General features: G+C 51.7%; 2 protein-coding genes across 2 annotated transcripts; one reads left to right on the forward strand and one right to left on the reverse strand.

The window, feature by feature from the left end:
• Positions 1 to 2771: 2771 nt before the first annotated feature.
• Positions 2772 to 3599, forward strand: LOC129197011 (olfactory receptor 14A16-like). The gene has a single exon (XM_054804979.1). It carries the CDS (start codon positions 2772 to 2774, stop codon positions 3597 to 3599), a length of 828 nt encoding a protein of 275 aa, XP_054660954.1.
• Positions 3600 to 13043: 9444 nt separating this feature from the next.
• On the reverse strand, positions 13044 to 13979 carry LOC129196887 (olfactory receptor 14J1-like). Its single transcript, XM_054804856.1, has one exon. It carries the CDS (start codon positions 13977 to 13979, stop codon positions 13044 to 13046), a length of 936 nt encoding a protein of 311 aa, XP_054660831.1.
• Between the last annotated feature and the right edge of the window lie 6550 nt (positions 13980 to 20529).

Raw genomic sequence — 20529 nt, forward strand, 5'->3', positions numbered from 1 at the left:
TGAGCAAGAAATTCCATTGCAGGAATTAACGACTCCTTTGGCTTTACTTGTATAGTAAAGAAACAGTTAATGGGAAGTCACCTACACTTCTGCTGTGGCAATGGATGTCCCCATAGAAACTAAGAGAGAAAGTTATAGAATACTTACTTTTTGCCTTACTGAGTAAAAAGCAAAGGGAAAACAAAAAAGTATCTTGAAATTTTTAATCTTGACTTAATTAAGTTAACACTTAACTGTTAATCAGTTCTGTGGTACAAGAGGCCACCCAGCAAGAGTCTGGATTAGCCAGAGCTTTGCATTTCAATGAAGAGTCTGTGAGGATGGAGAGATATCAGTAAGGGTAGGAAGATGATCAGGTGAGACCCAAGTTGGTAAGCAGGCTGGGTGTCAAGAGCCTGCAGGGAAAGAGGTGCAGGTGTGGGACACCGTAGGACATCCTGTGGTGGAGACATCTGGGGGCAGTGGTAAGGCTGAAAGCCCCCAACACAGCCAAGGCCTTGGTCTGCTGGGCTGTGGCTGTTCTCCCTGCAGGTGATGCCTGTGAGGAGACATCTTCTCATTAGAGCACCAGGACTTCATCGCCCCCTTGTCACAACCTGTGAGCCTGAGAAAGAGTGTGTGGTAGTCCTGCTCTAGGCATTGCACATCCCCACATCACACTGGCCCAGGAAGAGCCCTGAGCCACGTGTGTGAGGGACAGGGTCTCCCCTCCCAGGGGCTGGGGGTCACAGCTTGGCCCTTTGGCTTGATCAAACACACCCAGGATTACTCAGCATCAGAGCCACCTTGCCATTGCCTTTGCCTACCTGTCATCACTGCCTCCACTTGCCTGCTCTAACCAGCCCCAGAGTTGCTTTGTCAGGGATGGCCCTCAGGGGGACCCATTAATGCTCCAAGAAACTGTGGAGTTTGCATCAGACTGTGACTTCTGGAGAGGTTTCATCAGCTTCCTCTCAGGGCCTGAGCTTCATGGACTCATCCCCAAACCCACCAGAGGGGTCATTAACATGCCGCCTTGGGCTGGGCCTCTGCTGCTGCTCTCCTGGGACGAAGGGAGCTCATGGCAAGTGGGCTGTGCTGCAGAGAGACATCTCTGGCCAGGAGCAGCTCCTCTGCAGAGCACAGCAGGGCTGAGGGCTCTGCCTGCAGGCACTGAGGGGAAAACAGCGAGGCAGAGAGAGCTTCAAGGTAGTTGGAAATGGGAGGCTTGCTGAGAGCTCAGGGAAGGAGAAATCTTCAGAGCCCTTGACACGGTAAGTCTCTGGGTGCAGGGCAATGCCGATGCGGTTCCTGGAGGCATCTCCTCAAGCTGGCAGAGCCCACAGCTCCTGGGATGTGCCAGGTGGACTCCCTGTGCAGAGGCAAGTTTGAGTGGCTGGGAATGCAGGTGTGCAGGCAGGGGTGCCCAGTTGTGCCCTTCAGAGCAGGGTCCCTGCAGCCCAGGGGCTGTGTGCCGGGGCAGGGACTCTGTCGTCTGCCAGGGTCACATTTTTCAGCGCACCTGATAAAGTCACTTCACCCTTTCCTCTGCCTACACAAAGCATTCACATCACCTTTGTGGTGTCTTCAGGGTTGATCTGCTCTTCTCCTTAAGACCTGTCAACACAGAGGTGCCCCTGGGCAGGGCCCTGGTGCCAGGAGGGGTCTGCAGGGCAGAGCTGAGCACACAGAGGGTGGGATGGGCTCTGTGAGCAGGGACAGGGAGGAGAGGTGTGGGCAGAGCACCAGCTCCTGGCAGGGACAGCTCCAGGCAGCAGAGACATGGGCAGGGAGTGGGAGGAAACTGCAGCCAAGCCCTGGGCTAGGCTGCCTTCAGGCTGCTCTCTTGTGGTCCCTCACTCTAGATGTCTGCTGGGCGCTGTCTGCTGAGCAATGAGCTGACTCTGCCTTTAGGACATCCCATCTTCAGGATTCCTTAATGTCTTCTTTGTCTCTCCCACCGAGCTTCTGTGCTGCCCCCCGAGAAAGGCACAGCTCTGCTGTAGGATCCCAGGGAGTTCTGACCCATCCCTCGTGGGTCGCCAGTCTCCTGTCAGATTCCTGTGCTTCTGTCTGAGAGAGGCCATGTCCAGTTCTAAGATCTAGTTCTAAGATCTGTCCTTTGAAATAGGACTCTCCTGCTTTCATCAAACTCTAGTTGCGCTTCCTTTTTTTTTTTTTTTTTTAAACACTAATCAGTATATGCTGTCATCTTCTTCTACCTCAAGGTAGCAGAAGCAAAAGCACGGGGCTGTTGGGAACAAGAAGGATGGACACTGCAGCTCTTTTGACTCTGCGCTGAGACACAGAGACCTGAGACCTTTTGCGTCTCTTTTTCTAACAATCCACCCTTTCAGTCGTAAAAAAGAGCATCTTTGGCCCTAAAGCTAATACTCACCAGATGTGATGATGGAAACAAAAAAACTACAGAGCAACAGACATGCTGAGCTGCTCTTCTGCAGCCCACACTCTCTGGAGTGATGAGTGCAGATATTGAACATTTCCATCAAGGGTGAATTGCATCTGACAGCCCTTGTGACCATCGGGGGTGTCAAGAACCAGCTCCCATATGCTCACTGCAGCAGGGCAGAGCTGACTCCTTGGCAGCACAGGGGCAGAGGTCCTGCTCCTCACAGCACAATCAGCCAGCACAAAGCAAAGAAATCCCCTGGAACTAGGAGAGGTGGCAGGGTTTCTATGAAAAATGGAGTGGCTTTGCTCAGAGAACTCTGTCATAGCTTTTCCCTGTCCTTTCCTTTTTAGGACAATGGCCCCATATTAAGAACCAACAAATGTCCAACAGCAGCTCCATCACTGAGTTCCTCCTCCTGGCATTCGCAGACACACGGGAGCTGCAGCTCTTGCACTTCTGGCTCTTCCTGGGCATCTACCTGGCTGCTCTCCTGGCCAATGGCCTCATCATCACTGCCATAGCCTGCGACCACCACCTCCACACCCCCATGTACTTCTTCCTCCTCAACCTCTCCCTCCTCGACCTGGGCTCCATCTCCACCACTGTGCCCAAAGCCATGGCCAATTCCCTCTGGGACACCAGGGCCATCTCCTACACAGGATGTGCTGCACAGATCTTTTTCTTTTTCTTTCTGATCTCAGCAGAATATTTCCTTCTCACCGTCATGTCCTACGACCGCTACGTTGCCATCTGCCAACCCCTGCACTATGGGACCCTCCTGGGCAGCAGAGCTTGTGTCCACATGGCAGCAGCTGCCTGGGGCAGTGGGTTTCTCACTGCTGTGCTGCACACGGCCAATACATTTTCTATACCACTCTGCCAGGGCAATGCCCTGGACCAATTCTTCTGTGAAGTTCCCCAGATCCTCAAGCTCTCCTGCTCAGATGCCTACCTCAGGGAGTTTGGGCTTATTATATTAAGTTCTTTTTTATCATTTGGGTGTTTTGTTTTCATTGTGCTGTCCTATGTGCAGCTCTTCAGGGCCGTGCTGAGGATCCCCTCTGAGCAGGGACGGCACAAAGCCTTTTCCACGTGCCTCCCTCACCTGGCTGTTGTCTCCCTGCTTGTCAGCACTGCCATGTTTGCTCACCTGAAGCCCCCCTCCATCTCTTACCCATCCCTGGACCTGGTGGTGGCAGTTCTGTAGTCGGTGGTGCCTCCAGCAGTGAACCCCCTCACCTACAGCATGAGGAACCAGGAGCTGAAGGATGCAGTGTGGAATATGATGACTGGATGGTTTTTAGAAGCAATATACTGCCCATGTTCTTCTGCATATCACTCGCAACATCACTCTTGACAGGCCCAGCCTGTCTCTTAGATATTTTGCAGTTGTTGATGTTATTGTTCCTTTTTTTTTGTTTGTTTTGGTTTTTTTTTTCACTTCTGATAATGTTCTCCACAAAGAGTTTTCATTATTCATAACAATTCTAATTCATTATAGAATCATATAATAAAACAATGTTTTGGGTTGGAGGGGACTTCAAACATCTAGTTCCAACCCCCTGCCATTGGCAGGGATGCCCTTCTCTAGACCAGGTTGCCCTCTTGTTTATGTTATCTTATGCCCTCTTATCCACCTCTCTTGTTTGACCTGGAGACAGTATAAATTAATTTCCAACCTCTCTGAGAATTTAAATATTAAATAGGACCCTGCAGTGACATTTCTGACTGAGATTTTATCCCCCAAGACCTTCTCTGGAGCTGCAGAGGCCGTTCCTGTGTACAGAGCCCCTGCACAGCAGATCTCTGACACAGTTGGCCTCTGTAACAGCATTTCCACCAGGAAAGGCAATCTCCTCAGGGCACTGCCCAAAGGCTTACTTCCCTTTCCAGTATTGCTCTCATGAACATGCCCAAGGAAGAGACTCTAAAGAAAACTGTTGCTTTGCTTGTTTCTCCATGGGCGCAGAGGGATGAGATGAGGGTCCCAGTGTGCTCTTCCAGGGACTGAGGAGTGGCTCAGGTGTTCCTTGTGGGTGGACAGCACCCACACAGATGCTGAATGGACTCCAACTAAGCTGCCTGGGGCTCGACAGCCTGTGGTAGGGCTGATGGCAGAGGAGTGTACTAGTCCTTCTGTGAAATCTGCCAGATACTCAAGCTCTCCTGCTCAGACACCTGCCTCAGGGAAGTTGAGTTTATTGCTTTTAGTACCTCTCTATTTTTGTTTTGTTTTCATTGTGCTGTCCTATGTGCAGATCTTCAGGGCCGTGCTGAGGATCCCCTCTGAGCAGGGACAGCACAAAGCCTTTTCCATGTGCCTCCCTCACCTGGCCGTGGTCTCCCTGTTTATCAGCACTGGCATATTTGCCTACCTGAAGCCCCCCTCCATCTCCTCCTCATCTCTTGATCTGTTGTTTGCTGTTGTGTACTCGGTGGTACCTCCAACACTGAACCCCCTCATCTATAGCATGAGAAACCAGGAGCTCAAGGATGCCGTGAGGCAAATGATGACTGGATGTCTTTCAGCAGCCATAGACTGCCTACGTTCCTCTGCAGCTGTTCCTCTCCCTGTGTATGTCGTGACAGGCCCAGTCTTTCCTTCTTTATTTTTTTTTCCCTTTTTCCACTTTTGATGATGTTGTCTTCAAATAAATATAATTACTGCTCCTCTTAAATATCCACCCATCTTGTGTGACCAAGAGACTGTGTATATATATGGGAAACCATTTTATTTAAGCAGATAAATGAGCGTGCAGCAACTTCTTTGTCTAAGATCCATTCTTAGCTTAGCAGAAATGAACAGGAAAGAGAAACAGCTTTCTGGCTGCACCAGCTTGGGGCAGGCTGCTTTGTCCCTGGGGGATTAGGAGCTCTTGAGGACCCCAAGGGCCAGGGCTCTTGTGCTAGCCTGGGGAGACAGGATGGCATGGAGGGGCTGCAGACCTCTCAGGATATGCTGGAGAGGAGAACAGGGGACACAGGGTGCCACTGACCTACTTTTTCTTGTTCCCACCATCTCTGCCCCCCAGGAGCTTCTCTTTTTCCTGGGAAGGTGGCAGGAAGAAAGTCCCTTCTTGTGCACATCAAAGATAAGGAAGATGTTTCCATCTTGTGTGCATGCCTCAGCCTGGCAGATAGGGAATGCCCGCTGCTGGGGGTGGCTGTGCTCAGTCATGCCTCAGGAGCTGACCTTGCTCTCTTCCCCTCCTTCACTCCCCACACTTAGATGGACCACAGGAAACATCCATGATCCTGGAGAATGCACGACCCTCCTGGAGGGAGGTCCCACAACTGCAGGGGAAACAGGAAGGGCTTGAGAGATGCATGGGGGTGCAGGCAGAGAGAGGGGTATGCATAGCAGTGAGTGTGTTAAAGGCAGGAAGAAGACTTGAAGTAGTGGTGGGGCTGCGGGGGTGTCATGCTGAAGGGAATCAGGCTGAATTTTGATTTGGAGGCAGCAGCAGCAGCAGCAGGAGGACATGCATTTTAGTGCCGGGATATGGCGATAAGTACAGGAGTCAAGCAAGTCTGGGACTGGGCTATTTTGGGTGCCAGAGGACATTAGCAGGGCATTGGAAGATGCCCGAGGGGTTGTGGGGAACTCACAGGCACTGTCAAGTCCTCAGGTAACCACAGCTTTGTCTTTGCAGGCACAGGCAGTGAGGCCAAAGTGGCACATACAAGTCCTTCATTTGCTGGCTGGGGAGGGAGACAAGGAAGCTTAGCATAGAATTACCAAGGTAATTTATTCTCTTATTTCAGCTGTGCAGGCAGTGGTGCCTCAGCCTAATGGCTGGAGGACCCCAGTACAGAGGAAAGCAGGGTTTGTATCTGTTACAGTACAGTTGTGTAGACCAATGCAATCACTCACGTTAAGGGATGGGCTCATCAGTTCCTACATCCTTGTCCCGTGCAGGTGGTGCAGACAAACGGTCAGTGGTATGTTAATTCTCTTTGTTCTAAAGCGATGTCCTGCTCAGGTGGGGGGATTATCCTGGATGCTGGTCGGTTGCTGTTCTGGCCGTGGTTATACGCCCAGTTTTTTGAAAGGTAAATCTTCCATGGGTTTATCATGGACATGGGATGTTCTCAGCCGGTAAGAGCTGGCTTAGGTTGGGTCTTCAGGTCACATGGACCCTGAGGTAAAAGCTCATAGTCTCAATTAGTGTTCATTCTTGTAAGCAAGTCGTACTGCAGTTAGCATCTTGCCTTTCACTGGCATCAGTAAAGCTTGGGAGATCCCAAGGTCAGAGTGAGATGAGGAAGCAGGAGGAGGTAGCTAAAGTCCTCAGGAAAACTGGAACGGGCACAGGACAGTGTAGGACCATCTGTGGTGCCAACAGCTGATGGCCTTGGTGTGGCTGGGCCCTCCTCCAACACCAGGACAGAAGTCCTTGTCCTCTCCACAGTGGCTGCTGTCTCCTCCACTGAGTCCCATGAGAAGGCCCCAGTCCCTTACAGTCCCAGGGCCTTGTTGCCTCCTCACCCACCCCCCATAGAGCCTGGGAGGTGTCCTACCGCTGACCTGCACTTGGCATCATGTACCCTCCCATCACACTGCTCCCAGGAGGAGCTGTAAGCATCTCATGAGGGAAAGGATCCTCTCTTCAGGGAATGGGGGTCAGGGCTTGGCCATTCTGCTTGGTGAAACACATTTAGGGCTTTCACAGCCACCTCCACATTTGATTTTCCACATGTGACCAGTGCCTCTGACTTCCTGTTTTACCAGCTCCCAGGGACAACCACAGAATCACAGAATGGTTTGGGTTGGAAGGGACCTCAAAGATCATCTAGTTCAATCCCCTGCCATGGGCAGGGACACCCTCCACTAGACCAGGTTGCCCAAAGCCCCATCCAACCTGGCCTTGAACACTTCCAGGGAGGGGGTAGCCACAACTTCTCTGGGCAACGTGTTCCAGTGACTCACCATCCTCTTAGAGAAGAATTTTTTCCTAATATCTAATCTAAATCTACCCTCCTTCAGCTTAAAGCCATTACCTCTTGGCCTATCATTACATGCCTTTGTAAATCTCCTTGTCTGGTCATTCCCTCCATGGTCTCTTGAGTGATGGTCCTCCCTGGGGCCCAGGAACACTCTCAGAAACTTGGAGGTTTGCTGCTGACTTTTACTTCTTTAGACACTTGTTCAATCTTTCAGGACCTGCAGTTCAGGAACTTGGCACCAGGGGGCTAATTAACATGCAAAACGCCCTAATGAGCCAATGCTCTGTGCATAATTTTCCTTTAGGTCTTCAATTCTTTTCTGGTTAATTAGAGAGATTTCAGGAGTGTAGTTAAAGTCTAAAGAGTTCAATACTAAACAGTAAGGAAGGATTCTTGTTTTTTCCCCACAGTTCTTAATTCTTCTGCTCACACATTACGTGATATGAGAAATCCTCAGTTCATATTGATCCTGAGTGTCTCCTAATGGAGTTTGAATATATATTCTGTAAATTCTCATGAGTTTTTTCATAGGACATGGACACGGACCAGCAAGATGATGACCCTTTCTCTCCCTCTGTGGAAAGAGAGACTTATACAGCCATTTCCAGAAATATATTTCCTGCCATCACTTTGAATGGGGAAACTGTGTTCTGGTGACACATTTATATTGTCATATGATAAATCTGCATTTCATAGCTAAAGGGAGCTTGGAGCAAGGAAGGTAGGAGGAGTTGGATAGATCACCCTATATTTCTTTGCCATCAAGGAATGGCCACACCTGCTATCACTTCCTTCATGGCATCCCTTTCTCTGAGCTGGCCACATCTTTATGGGATGTGCCATGGCATAACACCATGACCCGCCAAGTGCCAGACCTCACTCGATACGCAGAGGCCCAGAGCCCAGCCAAATAAAGAGGCCCAGAGCACAGATGTGGAAAACAAATGTCACTCCTGTCTTCAAGCAGGAAAAGAAGGAAGACGCAGGGAACTACAGGCCAGTCAGACTCACCTCCCTTCCTGGAAAGATGATGGAGCAGCTAATGCTGGAAACCCTTTCAAGGCACAGGAACGATAAGGAAGTCATCAGGAGCTGTCAAGGCCCAGGGCCTTATGTATGTCCAGTTTGCCTGAGTATTCCCTGATCCGATCCTTTTCCAGCAAGGCACATCTCCATGCTCCAGACTTTCCCCCTGGTCTCTGGCACCTGGGATTCCCGAAGGCCGATCTTGCTGGCAAATACTGAGGCAGTGACGGCATTCGGTGCCTCAGCCTTTCCCACGTCCTGCGTCACCAGGTCCCCAGTCTCACTGAGCAATGGGCCCACAGTTTCCCTAGTTTCCCTTTTGTTCCCTGTCTACTTACAGAAGCCCTTCTTGGTTTCTTTGGCATTCCTTGCCAAATTCCATTCCATTTGGGCTTTAGCTTTCCTACCTTTCTCCCTCCCTGCATGCTCAATGTCTATGTGTTCCTCCCAGGCTACCCGTCCTTACTTCCACCCTCTGTATTCTTCCTTCTTGTGTTTGAGTTTGGCCAGGAGCTCCTTGTTCATCCACACAGCTCTCCTGGCATTTTTGCCTGACATCATATTTGATGGGATGCGCCTCTCTTGAGCTTGGAGGAGGTGATCCTTGAATATGAACCAGCTTTCTCGGGCCCCCCTTCCCTCCAGGGCCACATCCCATGGGACTCTTCCAAGCAGATCCTTGAAGAGATCAAAGTCTACTCTCCTTAAACCCAGGGCTCTGAGATTGTTTTTACCTTCCTGCCTGCCCTCAGGAACCTGAACTCCATCATCTCATGGTCACTACAGCCCCATCTCATGGTCACAAGGCTGCCTTTGACCTTCACATCCCCAACAAGGCCCTCATTGTTGATGAGGATGAGGTCAGGCAGAGCACCTCTCCTCATTGGCTCCTTTGCCATTTGAGTGAGGAATTTCTCATCCAGGCACTCCACAAACCTCCTGGATTGCTTATGCCCTGCTATGTTGTCCTTTGAGCAAATATCGAGGTGGTTGACATCTCCCGTGAGGACCAGAGCCTGCCAATGTGAGGCTGCTCCTATCTGCCTGTTGAGGGCCTCATATACTTCTTCTTCCTGGTGGAGTGGCCGATAGCAGACATCCACTGTAATGCCACCCTTTCCTGGTCTCACTTTAATCCTCACCCTTAGGTTCTCTTGGCTCCCTACCCATCCCCAGACAGAGCTCCATGTACTCCAGCTGTTCTCTCACATAAAAGGCATCTCCCCCTCCTTGTCATCCCATCCTCTCCTTCCTCAAGAGCCTGTATCCCTCCATTGCGACATCCAATCATGGGAGCCATCCCACCACGTTTCCATGATCCCAAGAAGATCATTGCCCTGCAACAGCACACCGATCTCTAAATCCTCATGTTTATGCCGCATGCTGCATGCGTTAGAGTACAGACACTTTAGAGAGGAACCCCAGCATGTTGAGTTCTTGGAGAGGGTGTGAGAGATTTCTCCATCATGGTGCTTTGTAGGCATTTCCTTGCTTACATGCAGGTGCTGAACTTGAGCCCCATTTTGTGGTTTTGTGATCCCTTCCCATCACATCACCCCATGCCCTTGCTCATTGATCCTGTCTGTCACTCCCTTAGAGGACTGCTGGTTACTCTCTCCCTCCCCCATCATTCTTAGTTCAAAGCCCTCCTTATGAGGTCAGCCAGCCTATTGGCAGAAATAGCTTTGCCCTGCTTAGTGAGGTGGATCCCATCTCTGCCAGGACGATGCTGGTCTGCAAACAGGGTCCCATGGTCGTTGAACCCAAAACCCTACCCCAGTTCCGCAGTTAATTATTAACTTGTCCGAGTAGTGCCTTTCTCCTCACCAATGAGATTGAGGAGAACACCACCTGGGCCCCCATGCCCTTCAGTGCCACCCCCAGAGCTTTGTAGTCACTTCTGGTACTGTCCAGGTTGCCCCTGGTAGTGTCATTTGTGCCCACATGGGATAAGACCAGGAGGCAGTAGTCAGAGAGCCAGCTGAGCTTTGGACGTCCCACCACAACATCCTGGATCCTTGTCCCCAGCAAGCAGCAAACCTCTCTAGATGGTTGGTTGGCCCAACAGATGAGTGCCTCTGTCCCCCGCATTAGGTAGTCACCCATTATGATGAAACCCCGCCCTGTGGCACTACATCTGGTTGAGGCTTGGATATCTCCATTGTGGAGGTACCACAGCCTTTCGGAGTGCCTGTTCCTGGTGCCTGATGGACCTTATAGTGCAGCTTCTTTTCTCTTAAGTTTAGTCAGAATTTCCCACATCCCAACTTTTTCCCATGGCTTCTCATCCTTCCACTGTGCCCACATGGGAAGAGTCTGACTCCTTCTCTGCACCATCCCATAAGACAGCTGTAGACAGTGACAGTATTGATATCTGTCAGGTAGAATTTTCCACTTGACAGGGTGAGGAATGTGTTTGGGTTAATGCTTAGACACTGTCTAATTCAGGGTTAAATACACTGCGTTGCTTTGCTAATGACTGGACCCTTGAAGAAGAGGGACAGACTGATAAATGCACGCCTTGCTAAGGACTGTCCTCGAGAGGACCTGAAAGACTGACAACCTGATAATTTTTCTAATCCTGCAACAAGATAACTATGTTGTAGTTTCTGTGTGCAGGGTGCTAGCTTTGTGGCATTACCACCCTGCAACCACCTCTGTGCAGACATGAAATAAATAAAATACCTCTGCTCTGTGTGTGTATTGGTGTACTGCACATGGGGTAAATGATCCCACTTTTGGGAAAACACCAGGACATCCCATGTCTCTAAAGAGCCTTTTGACAAGGTGGGCACATCTGTGCTGGCCTGGCCAGCCATTCCTACACCCCCTGCCCATGCTCTCCACAGCCCTTGAGCTGGGGGAGCTGCTCTGCAGAGCAAGTGGGCTGTGGGGCCTGGGGTCACAGGGGCACTCTGCAAGGGACGTGCTGGTCAGGCTGGGAGGCAGACCCAGCTCAGGGACATCACTGCCACTGACTGCCTCCCACAGAGGCTCTTATGTGGCCAGGGAGGCTGCTCAGAGGTGACCTGCCTTATTGCCAATGCCATGAGATGTGTTTGGGTGCTGCACCGCATCCAGTCTATGGAAGTCCACTGATGGTAAAACGAACCACTCACCAGGCTCCTTTCCCTGTGCCTGCTGTGTCCCCTGGGCTTGCAGAACCCTTACTTGCTGGTTCACACCCACATTTAGCACTTGATCTCTGGGGCACTTCACCTTGCACAGGCTCGTGCTCAGTGGGCTCCATTCCCTGCTGACCTCCTGGCACGTGCTGTCCCTGCAGATCCCCTGGGCTCTCCTGGCAGCTCCTCATTCCTTCCAGAAAAACACTCCTCTGCCATCAGCCCTACCACAGGCTGTCGAGCCCCAGGCAGCTTAGTTGGAGTCCATTCAGCATCTGTGTGGGTGCTCTCCACCCACAAGGAACACCTGAGCCATTCCTCAGTCCCTGGAAGAGCACACTGGGACCCTCATCTCATCCCTCTGCGCCCATGGAGAAACAAGCAAAGCAACAGTTTTCTTTAGAGTCTCTTCCTTGGGCATGTTCTTGAGAGCCAGACTGGAAAAAGACGTAAGCCTTTGGGCAGTGCCCTGAGGAGATTGCCTTTCCTGGTGGAAATGCTGTTACAGAGGCCAGCTGTGTCAGAGATCTGCTGTGCAGGGGCTCTGTACACAGGAACGGCCTCTGCAGCTCCAGAGAAGGTCTTGGGGGATAAAATCTCAGTCAGAAATGTCACTGCAGGGTCCTTTTCCGAGGGCACGGAAATTCATTTAGACTGTCTTTGGTCAAACCAGAGAGGTAGACAATGGACTGAAAGCAGCCCTGAGGAGAAGGACTTGGGTGTGTTGATTAACGAGATGATCAACACAAGCCATCAACACAGGCTTGCAGCCCAGAAAGCCAACTGTGTCCTCGACTGCATCAAAAGAAGCGTGACCAGCAGGATGAGGGAGGTGATCCTGCCCCTCTACTCTGCTCTGGTGAGATCCCCCAGCATCATGGCATCCAGCTCTGGGGCCCTCAACATAAGAAGGACATGGACCTGTTGAAGTGAGTCCAGAGGAGGGACACGAAATTATCAGAGGGCTGGAACACATCTGGCATGAAGGCAGGCTGAAAGAGTTGGGGTGGTTCACCCTGGAGAAGAGAAGGCTCTGGGGAGACCTTATACGAGCTTTCCCGTACCCAAAAGGGGCCTACCAGAAAGCTGGAGTGGGGCTGTTTCAATGGCATGTAGTGACAAGACACGGTGTAATGGCCTTAAAATAAAAGAGAGTAGATTTTGATTAGATATAAGGGAAAAAATTCTTTCCTGTGAGGGTGGTGAGGCACTGGAACAGGTTGCCCAGAGAAGCTGTGGATGCCCCATCCCTGGCAGTGTTCAAGGCCAGGTTGGATGAGGCTTTGGGCAACCTGGTCTAGTGGAGGGTGTCCCTGGCCATGGCAGGGGGTTTGGAACTAGAAGATGTTTGAGGTCCCTTTCAATCCAAACCATTCTATGATATGATTCTATTCTATAATAAATAAGAATTAGTATGAATAATGATAATTCTTTGTGAACAACATTATTGAAAATGAAAAAAAAACCAACAATATCAACAACTACAAAATGTATAAGATAGGATGAGCCTGTTATGAATTATGTTACACATAATATGGAGAAGCAGCTGGGAACTATTTTACTTCTAAAAACCATCTAGTCATCACTTTCCAAACTGCATCCTTGAGCTCCTGGTTCCTCATGCTGTAGATGAGGGGGTTCACTGCTGGAGGCACCACCGAGTACAGAACTGCCACCACCAGGTCCAGGGATGGGGAGGAGATGGAGGGGGGCTTCAGGTGAGCAAATATGGCAGTGCTGACAACCAGGGAGACAACAGCCAGGTGAGGGAGGCACGTGGAAAAGGCTTTGTGCCGTCCCTGCTCAGAGGGGATCCTCAGCACAGCCCTGAAGATCTCCACATAGGACAGCACAATGAAAACAAAACACCCAAATGATAAAAAAGAACTTAATATAATAAGCCCAAACTCCCTGAGGTAGGCATCTGAGCAGGAGAGCTTGAGGATCTGGGGAACTTCACAGAAGAATTGGTCCAGGGCATTGCCCTGGCAGAGTGGTATAGAAAATGTATTGGCCGTGTGCAGCACAGCAGTGAGAAACCCACTGCCCCAGGCAGCTGCTGCCATGTGGACACAAGCTCTGCTGCCCAGCAGGGTCCCGTAGTGCAGGGGTTGACAGATGGCAACGTAGCGGTCATAGGACATGACAGTAAGAAGGGAAAATTCTGCTGAGATCAGAAAGAAAAAGAAAAAGACCTGAGCAGCACATCGTGTGTAGGAGATGGCCCTAGTGTCCCAGAGGGAATTGGCCATGGCTTTAGGCACAGTGGTGGAGATGAAGCCCAGGTCGAGGAGGGAGAGGTTGAGGAGGAAGAAGTACATGGGGGTGTGGAGGTGGTGGTCGCAGGCTATGGCAGTGATGATGAGGCCATTGGCCAGGAGAGCAGCCAGGTAGATGCCCAGGAAGAGCCAGAAGTGCAAGAGCTGCAGCTCCCGTGTGTCTGCGAATGCCAGGAGGAGGAACTCAGTGATGGAGCTGCTGTTGGACATTTGATGGTTCTTAATATGGGGCCATTTTCCTAAAAAGGAAAGGACAGGGAAAAGCTATGACAGAGTTCTCTGAGCAAAACCACTCCATTTTTCACAGAGATCCCACCCCATGTCCCCCAATTCCAAGGCATTTCCTTTCTTTGCTTTGTGCTGGCTGAGTGTGCTGTGAGGAGCAGGACCTCTGCCCCTGTGCTGCCAAGGAGTCAGCTCTGCCCTGCTGCAGTGAGTACATGGGAGCTGGTTCTTGGCTTCCCCAATGGTCACAAGGGCTGTCAGATGCAATTCACCCTTCATGGAAATGTTCAATATCTGCACTCATCACTCCAGGGAGTGTGGGCTGCAGAAGAGAGGCTGAGCATGTCTTTATGATGACTTTCTCTGTGTTTTTCTCTTTCCACCATCACATCTGGTTTAGCACTATTTTTACTGGTAGAAATCCTCTTTTTTTATGACTGAAAGTGTGGACTCTTAGGACAAGACAGGGAAAAGGGCTCAGCTCTCTGTGTCTCAGTGCAGAGTCGGGAGAGCTGCAGTGTCCATCAGTCTTGTTCCCAGCTGCCCTGTGCTTCTGCTAGCTCGAGGATGACTATGCACACAAGTTGTGATGAGTGCAGGGGAGTCCTGTTTCAAAAGGCAGATATGGAAACTCTTCTAGCACAGATGTGGAGTTTTGGTGGAGAGGGCAGGACATGGCCCCTCTCAGAGAGAGGCAAAGGAATCTGAGAGGAGACTGGCAACCCACGAGGGATGGCTCAGCACTCCGTAGTTTCCTACAGGTAAGCTGTGCCTTTCTGGGGGGCACAAGCCCAGTGGGACAGAAAAAGCAGAGAGTCAGGTCTCCTGAAGATGGCATGTCTTAAACTCAGCTTCAGCTCATTGCCCAGCAGACAACACCCAGCAGACATCTCAGTGAAGGACCAAACGAGATCTGCCTGAACACAGCATCTCCCAATCCTTGTGTGCAGTTTCCTCCCACTCCCTGCCCACATCTCCGCTGCCTGGAGCGGTATTTGCCAGGAGCTCTTTCTCTTTCCCCAGATCTCTTCCCTGTCCCTGCTCACAGACCCCATCCCACCCTCTGTGTGCATCTGTGTCACACCTCCTGGCAGCAAGGAATTGCCATGGGGGATGTCCATGCTGGCAAGTCTTAGGAGTCTCTGTCTCTTGTTGAAATCTGACAGCTCTGTTACCATTTGCATCTACTGTCACAGCTGGAATGTGAAAGCGCAGACACTGGAAAGCACCTTTACTCCGATGTAGCCCCTGCCTTGATGTGCTTCTTGAAAAGTTCCCTGGGAAATGTCCCAGGGGTGATCTGGAGCTGTGAGTAGCCTGGAAACACGCAGCACCCTCTCAAGAGCAGAAGGACCCTGCCCTGCCCTTCCAGGGGGTCGCTCCTTCCACCTACAGCTTCTCCCTGCAGTGCCCTGGGCAGCTCCCCAGGCAGGCTGAGTGCTGACCCTGGCAGGCAGAAGATTCCCCTGGTGTGGAGGGACCGTCCTCTGAAGGACACAACTGGGCACCTCCAGCTGAAAACTGTGGCTACACAGCTATTCAAAATTGCCTAAAAGAGCCCACCCCCTCCTTACAGATCCCATAAGCTTGAGCTGTGCCAGCTTGAGGAGATGCCTCCAGGAACTACAGCTGCATTGCCCTGCACCCAGAGACTTACCGTGTCAAGGGCTCTGAAGATTTCTCCTTCCCTGAGCTCTCAGCAAGCCTCCCATTTCCAACTGCCTTTAAGCTCTCTCTGCCTCGCTGTTCTCCCCTTGGTGCCTGCAGGCAGAGCCCTCAGCCCTGCTGTGCTCTGCAGAGGAGCTGCTCCTGGCCAGAGATGTCTCTCTGCAGCACAGCCCACTTGCCATGAGCTCCCTCCATCCCAGGAGCCTGGAGCAGCTCAGCAGCAGAGGCCCAGCCCAAGGCGGCATGGTAATGACCCCTCTGGTGGGTTTGGGGATGAGTCCATGAAGCTCCGACCCTGAGAGGAAGCTGATGAAACCTCTCCAGAAGTCACAGTCCGATGCAAACTCCACAGTTTCTTGGAGCATTAATGGGTCCCCCTGAGGGCCATCCCTGACAAAGCAACTCTGGGGCTGGTTAGAGCAGGCAAGTGGAGGCAGTGATGACAGGTAGGCAAAGGCAATGGCAAGGTGGCTCTGATGCTGAGTAATCCTGGGTGTGTTTTATCAAGTCAAAGGGCCAAGCTGTGACCCCCAGCCCCTGGGAGGGGAGACCCTGTCCCTCACACGTGTCTCAGGGCTCTTCCTGGGGCAGGGTGTTGTGGGGATGTGCAACGTAAATTGCAGGAGGATGGTACGACACCTCCCAGGCCTTTGAGTGGAGACAAGGAGGCCATGAGGCCCTCGTGCTGTCAGGATTAGGCGTCTCCTGGTAGGCCTTGGTGACCCAGACAACAGCCACAGCCAATGGGAGAAAGACCTCAGCTCTGTTGGGGGCTTTTGAATTTGTCAGCTCCCTTGACCATCTCCACCACAGCTTGTCCTATGGTGTCCTATGCCTGCACCTGCATCCTTGAAGGCTGTGGACATCCACTGTGCTTGCCAACCTTGCTCTCACTTGAGCATCTTCCTACCCTTACTGATATCTCTCCATCTTCATGGGCTGTGTGTTGAAATACAAAGCTTTGGCTAATCCAGACTCTTTCTGGGTGGCCTGTTGTACCACAGCACTGCACTTGGAGTGATGTTTCGTGTAAGTCAACGTGACATGAAATCCTCATGCCCAGTCTCAACTTCCAAAGCTTCCCTTTGTGCCGTTATTTCTCTCTTGTGTTGCTTTCCAATGTTGAGAAAAACTCCACCATCTCTGAAAGCACAAACCGTCTCAAGATAGTCTGGGTGGCCATGGTCATCCTAATGCAGACCTGTATGCAGGTGGCCTTGTTCATAGTGAACATGCACCAATGGCTTGTATGGTGTCCCATGTAGCCCCCAGACCCTTCTCCTCAGGGTCACTGTTCAGCCGGTCAGGTGCAAGCCTGCCCTGATGACTGAGGTTACTCTTCCTTCTAATGCAGGACTGGCCACTTCTCCTTGTAACCCTCAAGAGGTTTGTGTTGACTAGCATCTCAAAGAATCTCAGGGTTCTCTGGACTGCAGCCCCATTTGGTCAGCGGTTAATGTTTGTGTGCGGGTGGCTCACCCTGATGGTGGTGGGGTCTCACAAGAGAACAGCATGAGGAGTTGCAGGGCTCTACAGACCCAGGTAGGAATTGCCATGAACACCACCTCCAAAACACCAATGAGATTACAAAACCAGCAAAACGAGGGCCAGCAGATGTGTTTGGTTTGTGTGGCAAGGTTTTGGTAGCAGGAGGAGGGGAGGCTACAGGGATGTCTTCTGTGAGAAGATGCCCGTGACAGTAATTAGTGAATGATCTCGCCTTGTCCTTATCTCGACCCCCGAGCCTTTCGTTATATTTTCTCTCCCCTGTCCAGCTGAAGAGGGCAGTGATAGAGCGGCTTTGGTGGGCACCTGACGTCCAGCCAGGGTCAACCCACCACAACTGGGAGCACTGGTGTGGCACTGGGAGCACTGGAGGGAGCCTGTGAGCAGCTCTAGTAGAAATGGAGCCTAGAAATGTAGACTAGAAATGGAGTAGAAATGGAGACTAGAAGCACCGCGGGGAGCCTGGGAGCAGCTCTGGGGGTACTGGGGGGAGCCAGGGAGCCATAGTGGGAGAACTGGGGTGGCATTGGGACCAGTGGGGGAGACAGGGAGCCACCCTGGGTGCACTGAGGTGGCAGTGGCAGAACTGGGAGGGGAGGCAAGGACCCCCACTGGGAGAACTGAAGAAGCACTGGGAGAACCAAGGAGTGGCACTGGCTGCACTGGAGTGGCACTGTGAGCACTGGGCTGAGGCAGGGAGCCAAACTGGGAGCACTAGGGCAGAACTGGGAGGACTAGGGGGACCAAGGGAATTGCTCTGGAAGTACTGGGGCAGTACTGGGAGCACTGGGGGAAGCCAGTGAATGGCACAGGGAGACCTGGAGCACAACTCGGAGCACTGCAGGGAGCCTGGGAGCTGGACTGGGAGCACTGGGGTGGCTCTGGGAGAACTGGAGGGAGGGGAGGAGGGGAGGTCGGGGGGCAAAGAGCCCCACCAGGTTCACTGTGAGGAGCCAGGAATCCACACTGGGAGCACTGGAGTGGCAGTGGGAGCCCTGCGGTGAGCTAGGGAGCAGCACCAATACCACTCGGGTGGCACTGGGAGCACTGGGGCGGCACTGTGATCCACACTGGCAGCACTGGGGCAGAACTGGGAGCACCGGAATGAGCCAGGAAACCACACTGGGAGCACTGGGGCAGATCTAGGAGAACTGGTAGGACCGGGGAGCCACACTGGGAGCACTGGGGAAACACTGGGAGCACTATGGCTGCACTGGGAGCTCTGGGGTGGCACTGGGAGCTGTACTGAGAGTACTGGGGAGATACTGGGAGAACTTGGAGGAGCCAGTAATTGGCACTGGGAGCACTGGTGTGGAACTGGGAGCACTGCAGGGAGCCAGGGAGCTGCTCTGGGAGTACTGGGGCAGCACTGGGAGAACCAGGGCAGCACTCTGATCCTCACTGGCAGCACTGGAATGTCACTGGGAGGACTTCTCACCTCTGTGCCTGGCAAGATCATGGAGCAGATCCTCCTGGGAACTGTGCTCAGGCACAGGGAAAACCAGGAGGTGATTGGTGACAGCCACCATGGCTTCACTAAGGGCAAATCCTGCCTGACAAATTTGGTGGCCTTCTACGATGGGGTTACAGCGTTGGTGGATAAGGGACGAGTGACTGACGTCACCTGCCTGGACTTGTGCAAGGCATTTGACACTGTCCCGCATGACATCCTTGTCTCTAAATTGGAGAGACATGGATTCGATGGAGGGACCACTCGGTGGATAAGGAATTGGCTGGATGGTCACACTCAGAGACTTGTGGTCAACGGCTCAATGTCCAAGTGCAGACCAGTGATGAGTGGCATTCCTCAGGGGTTGGTATTTGGACCGGAACTGTTTAACATCTTTGTTGGCGACATGGACACCTGGATGGAGTGCAACCTCAGCAAGTTTGCCGATAACACCAAACTGTGTGGTGTGGTTGACACAGTGGAGGGAAGGGATGCCATCCAGAGGGACCTTGACAGGCTGGAGAGGTGGGACCATGCGAACCTCATGAAGCTCAACAAGGCCAAGTGCAAGGTCCTGCACATGGGTCGGGGCAATCCCAAGCACAACGACAGGCTGGGTGCAGAATGGATTGAGAGCAGCCCTGAGGAGAAGGACTTGGGGGTGTTGATTGATCAAAATCTCAACATGAGCCGGCAATGAGCGCCTGCAGCCCAGAAAGCCAACCGTGTCCTGGGCCGATTCAGAAGCAGCGTGACCAGCAGGTTGAGGGAGGGGACTCTGCCACTCTGCTCTGCTCTCATGAGACCCCACCTGCAGTACTGCGTCCAGCTCTGGGGTCCCCAGTACAAGAAAGACATGGAGCTGTTGGTGTAAGTCCAGAGGAGGCCAGGAAGATGATCAGAGGGCTGGAGCACCTCTCCTGTGAAGACAGTGAGAGAGTTGGGGTTGTTTAGCATGGAGAAGAGAAGGTTCTGGGGAGACCTAATTCTTTCTAGGTCTTCCAGTACCTGAATGGGGCCTACAGGAAAGCTGGAGAGGGACTGTTTCTCAGGGAGTGTCGTGATAGGACAAAGCGGAATTGGGTTTAAACTAAAAGAGGGTAGATTCACACTAGATGTTTGGAAGAAATTCTTCATTGTGAGGGTGGTGAGGCACTGGAACAGGTTGCCCAGAGAAGCTGTGGATGCCCCATCCCTGGATGATTTGAAGGCCAGTTTGGATGGAGCTTTGGGCAGCCTTGTCTAGTGGAGGGTGTCCCTGGACACGGTGATTCTATGATGATTCTAACAGAAGGAGACATTCAGAAAGCTGGTCAAAATCTCCTTTTATGAAGGAACAAGAAAAAAAATAACCAAGACCAGTTTAGACTTAAACGACAGATGAGCAGAGCTTTAAGTGATGTGGAGGGAAGTGATCCCATCTGTCCCAGGTAAGTTTTTGTACTCCAGTGATAGATCAGAGTGGGGTAAATTCAGTGTTATAATCACAGTCAGTTCCTTGGCAGGTAGAACTGGTGGAGAATTTTTATTGTCATTCCTGTTCTGTCTAGTGAGAGGGTGCATACAGAGTGCGTATAACAGAAAGAATCTCAGAAGATTATGAAAAAGTGAAAGATTTGAAACAGGGAGGAAACATCTGAAAAGAAGAGAAGAGAAGAGAAGAGAAGAGAAGAGAAGAGAAGAGAAGAGAAGAGAAGAGAAGGGAAGGGAAGGGAAGAGTTCAAGCTGGAAGGGACCATCTACTCCAACTGCAGAACAGGGCTATAATCACTCAAGCCATTAAAGGTCAAAGGGGCTTTGGATTATTGGGTGTGCAGTCACTGGTGTGTACATGTTCTGGCAGGGGCTTTTCCAAAGGCAACCATCACCTCAGCTGATGTACCTCCAGTGCGAACTTATCCACAGGTCACT

This window comes from Grus americana, chromosome 27 (genome assembly GCF_028858705.1).
Source record: "Grus americana isolate bGruAme1 chromosome 27, bGruAme1.mat, whole genome shotgun sequence".
NCBI lineage: Eukaryota > Metazoa > Chordata > Aves > Gruiformes > Gruidae > Grus > Grus americana.

Excerpts from the sequence above, each read along its gene's own strand:
- LOC129197011 (XM_054804979.1), top strand. The coding sequence starts at position 2,772 with ATGTCCAACAGCAGCTCCATCACTGAGTTCCTCCTCCTGGCATTCGCA.
- LOC129196887 (XM_054804856.1), bottom strand. The coding sequence starts at position 13,979 with ATGTCCAACAGCAGCTCCATCACTGAGTTCCTCCTCCTGGCATTCGCA.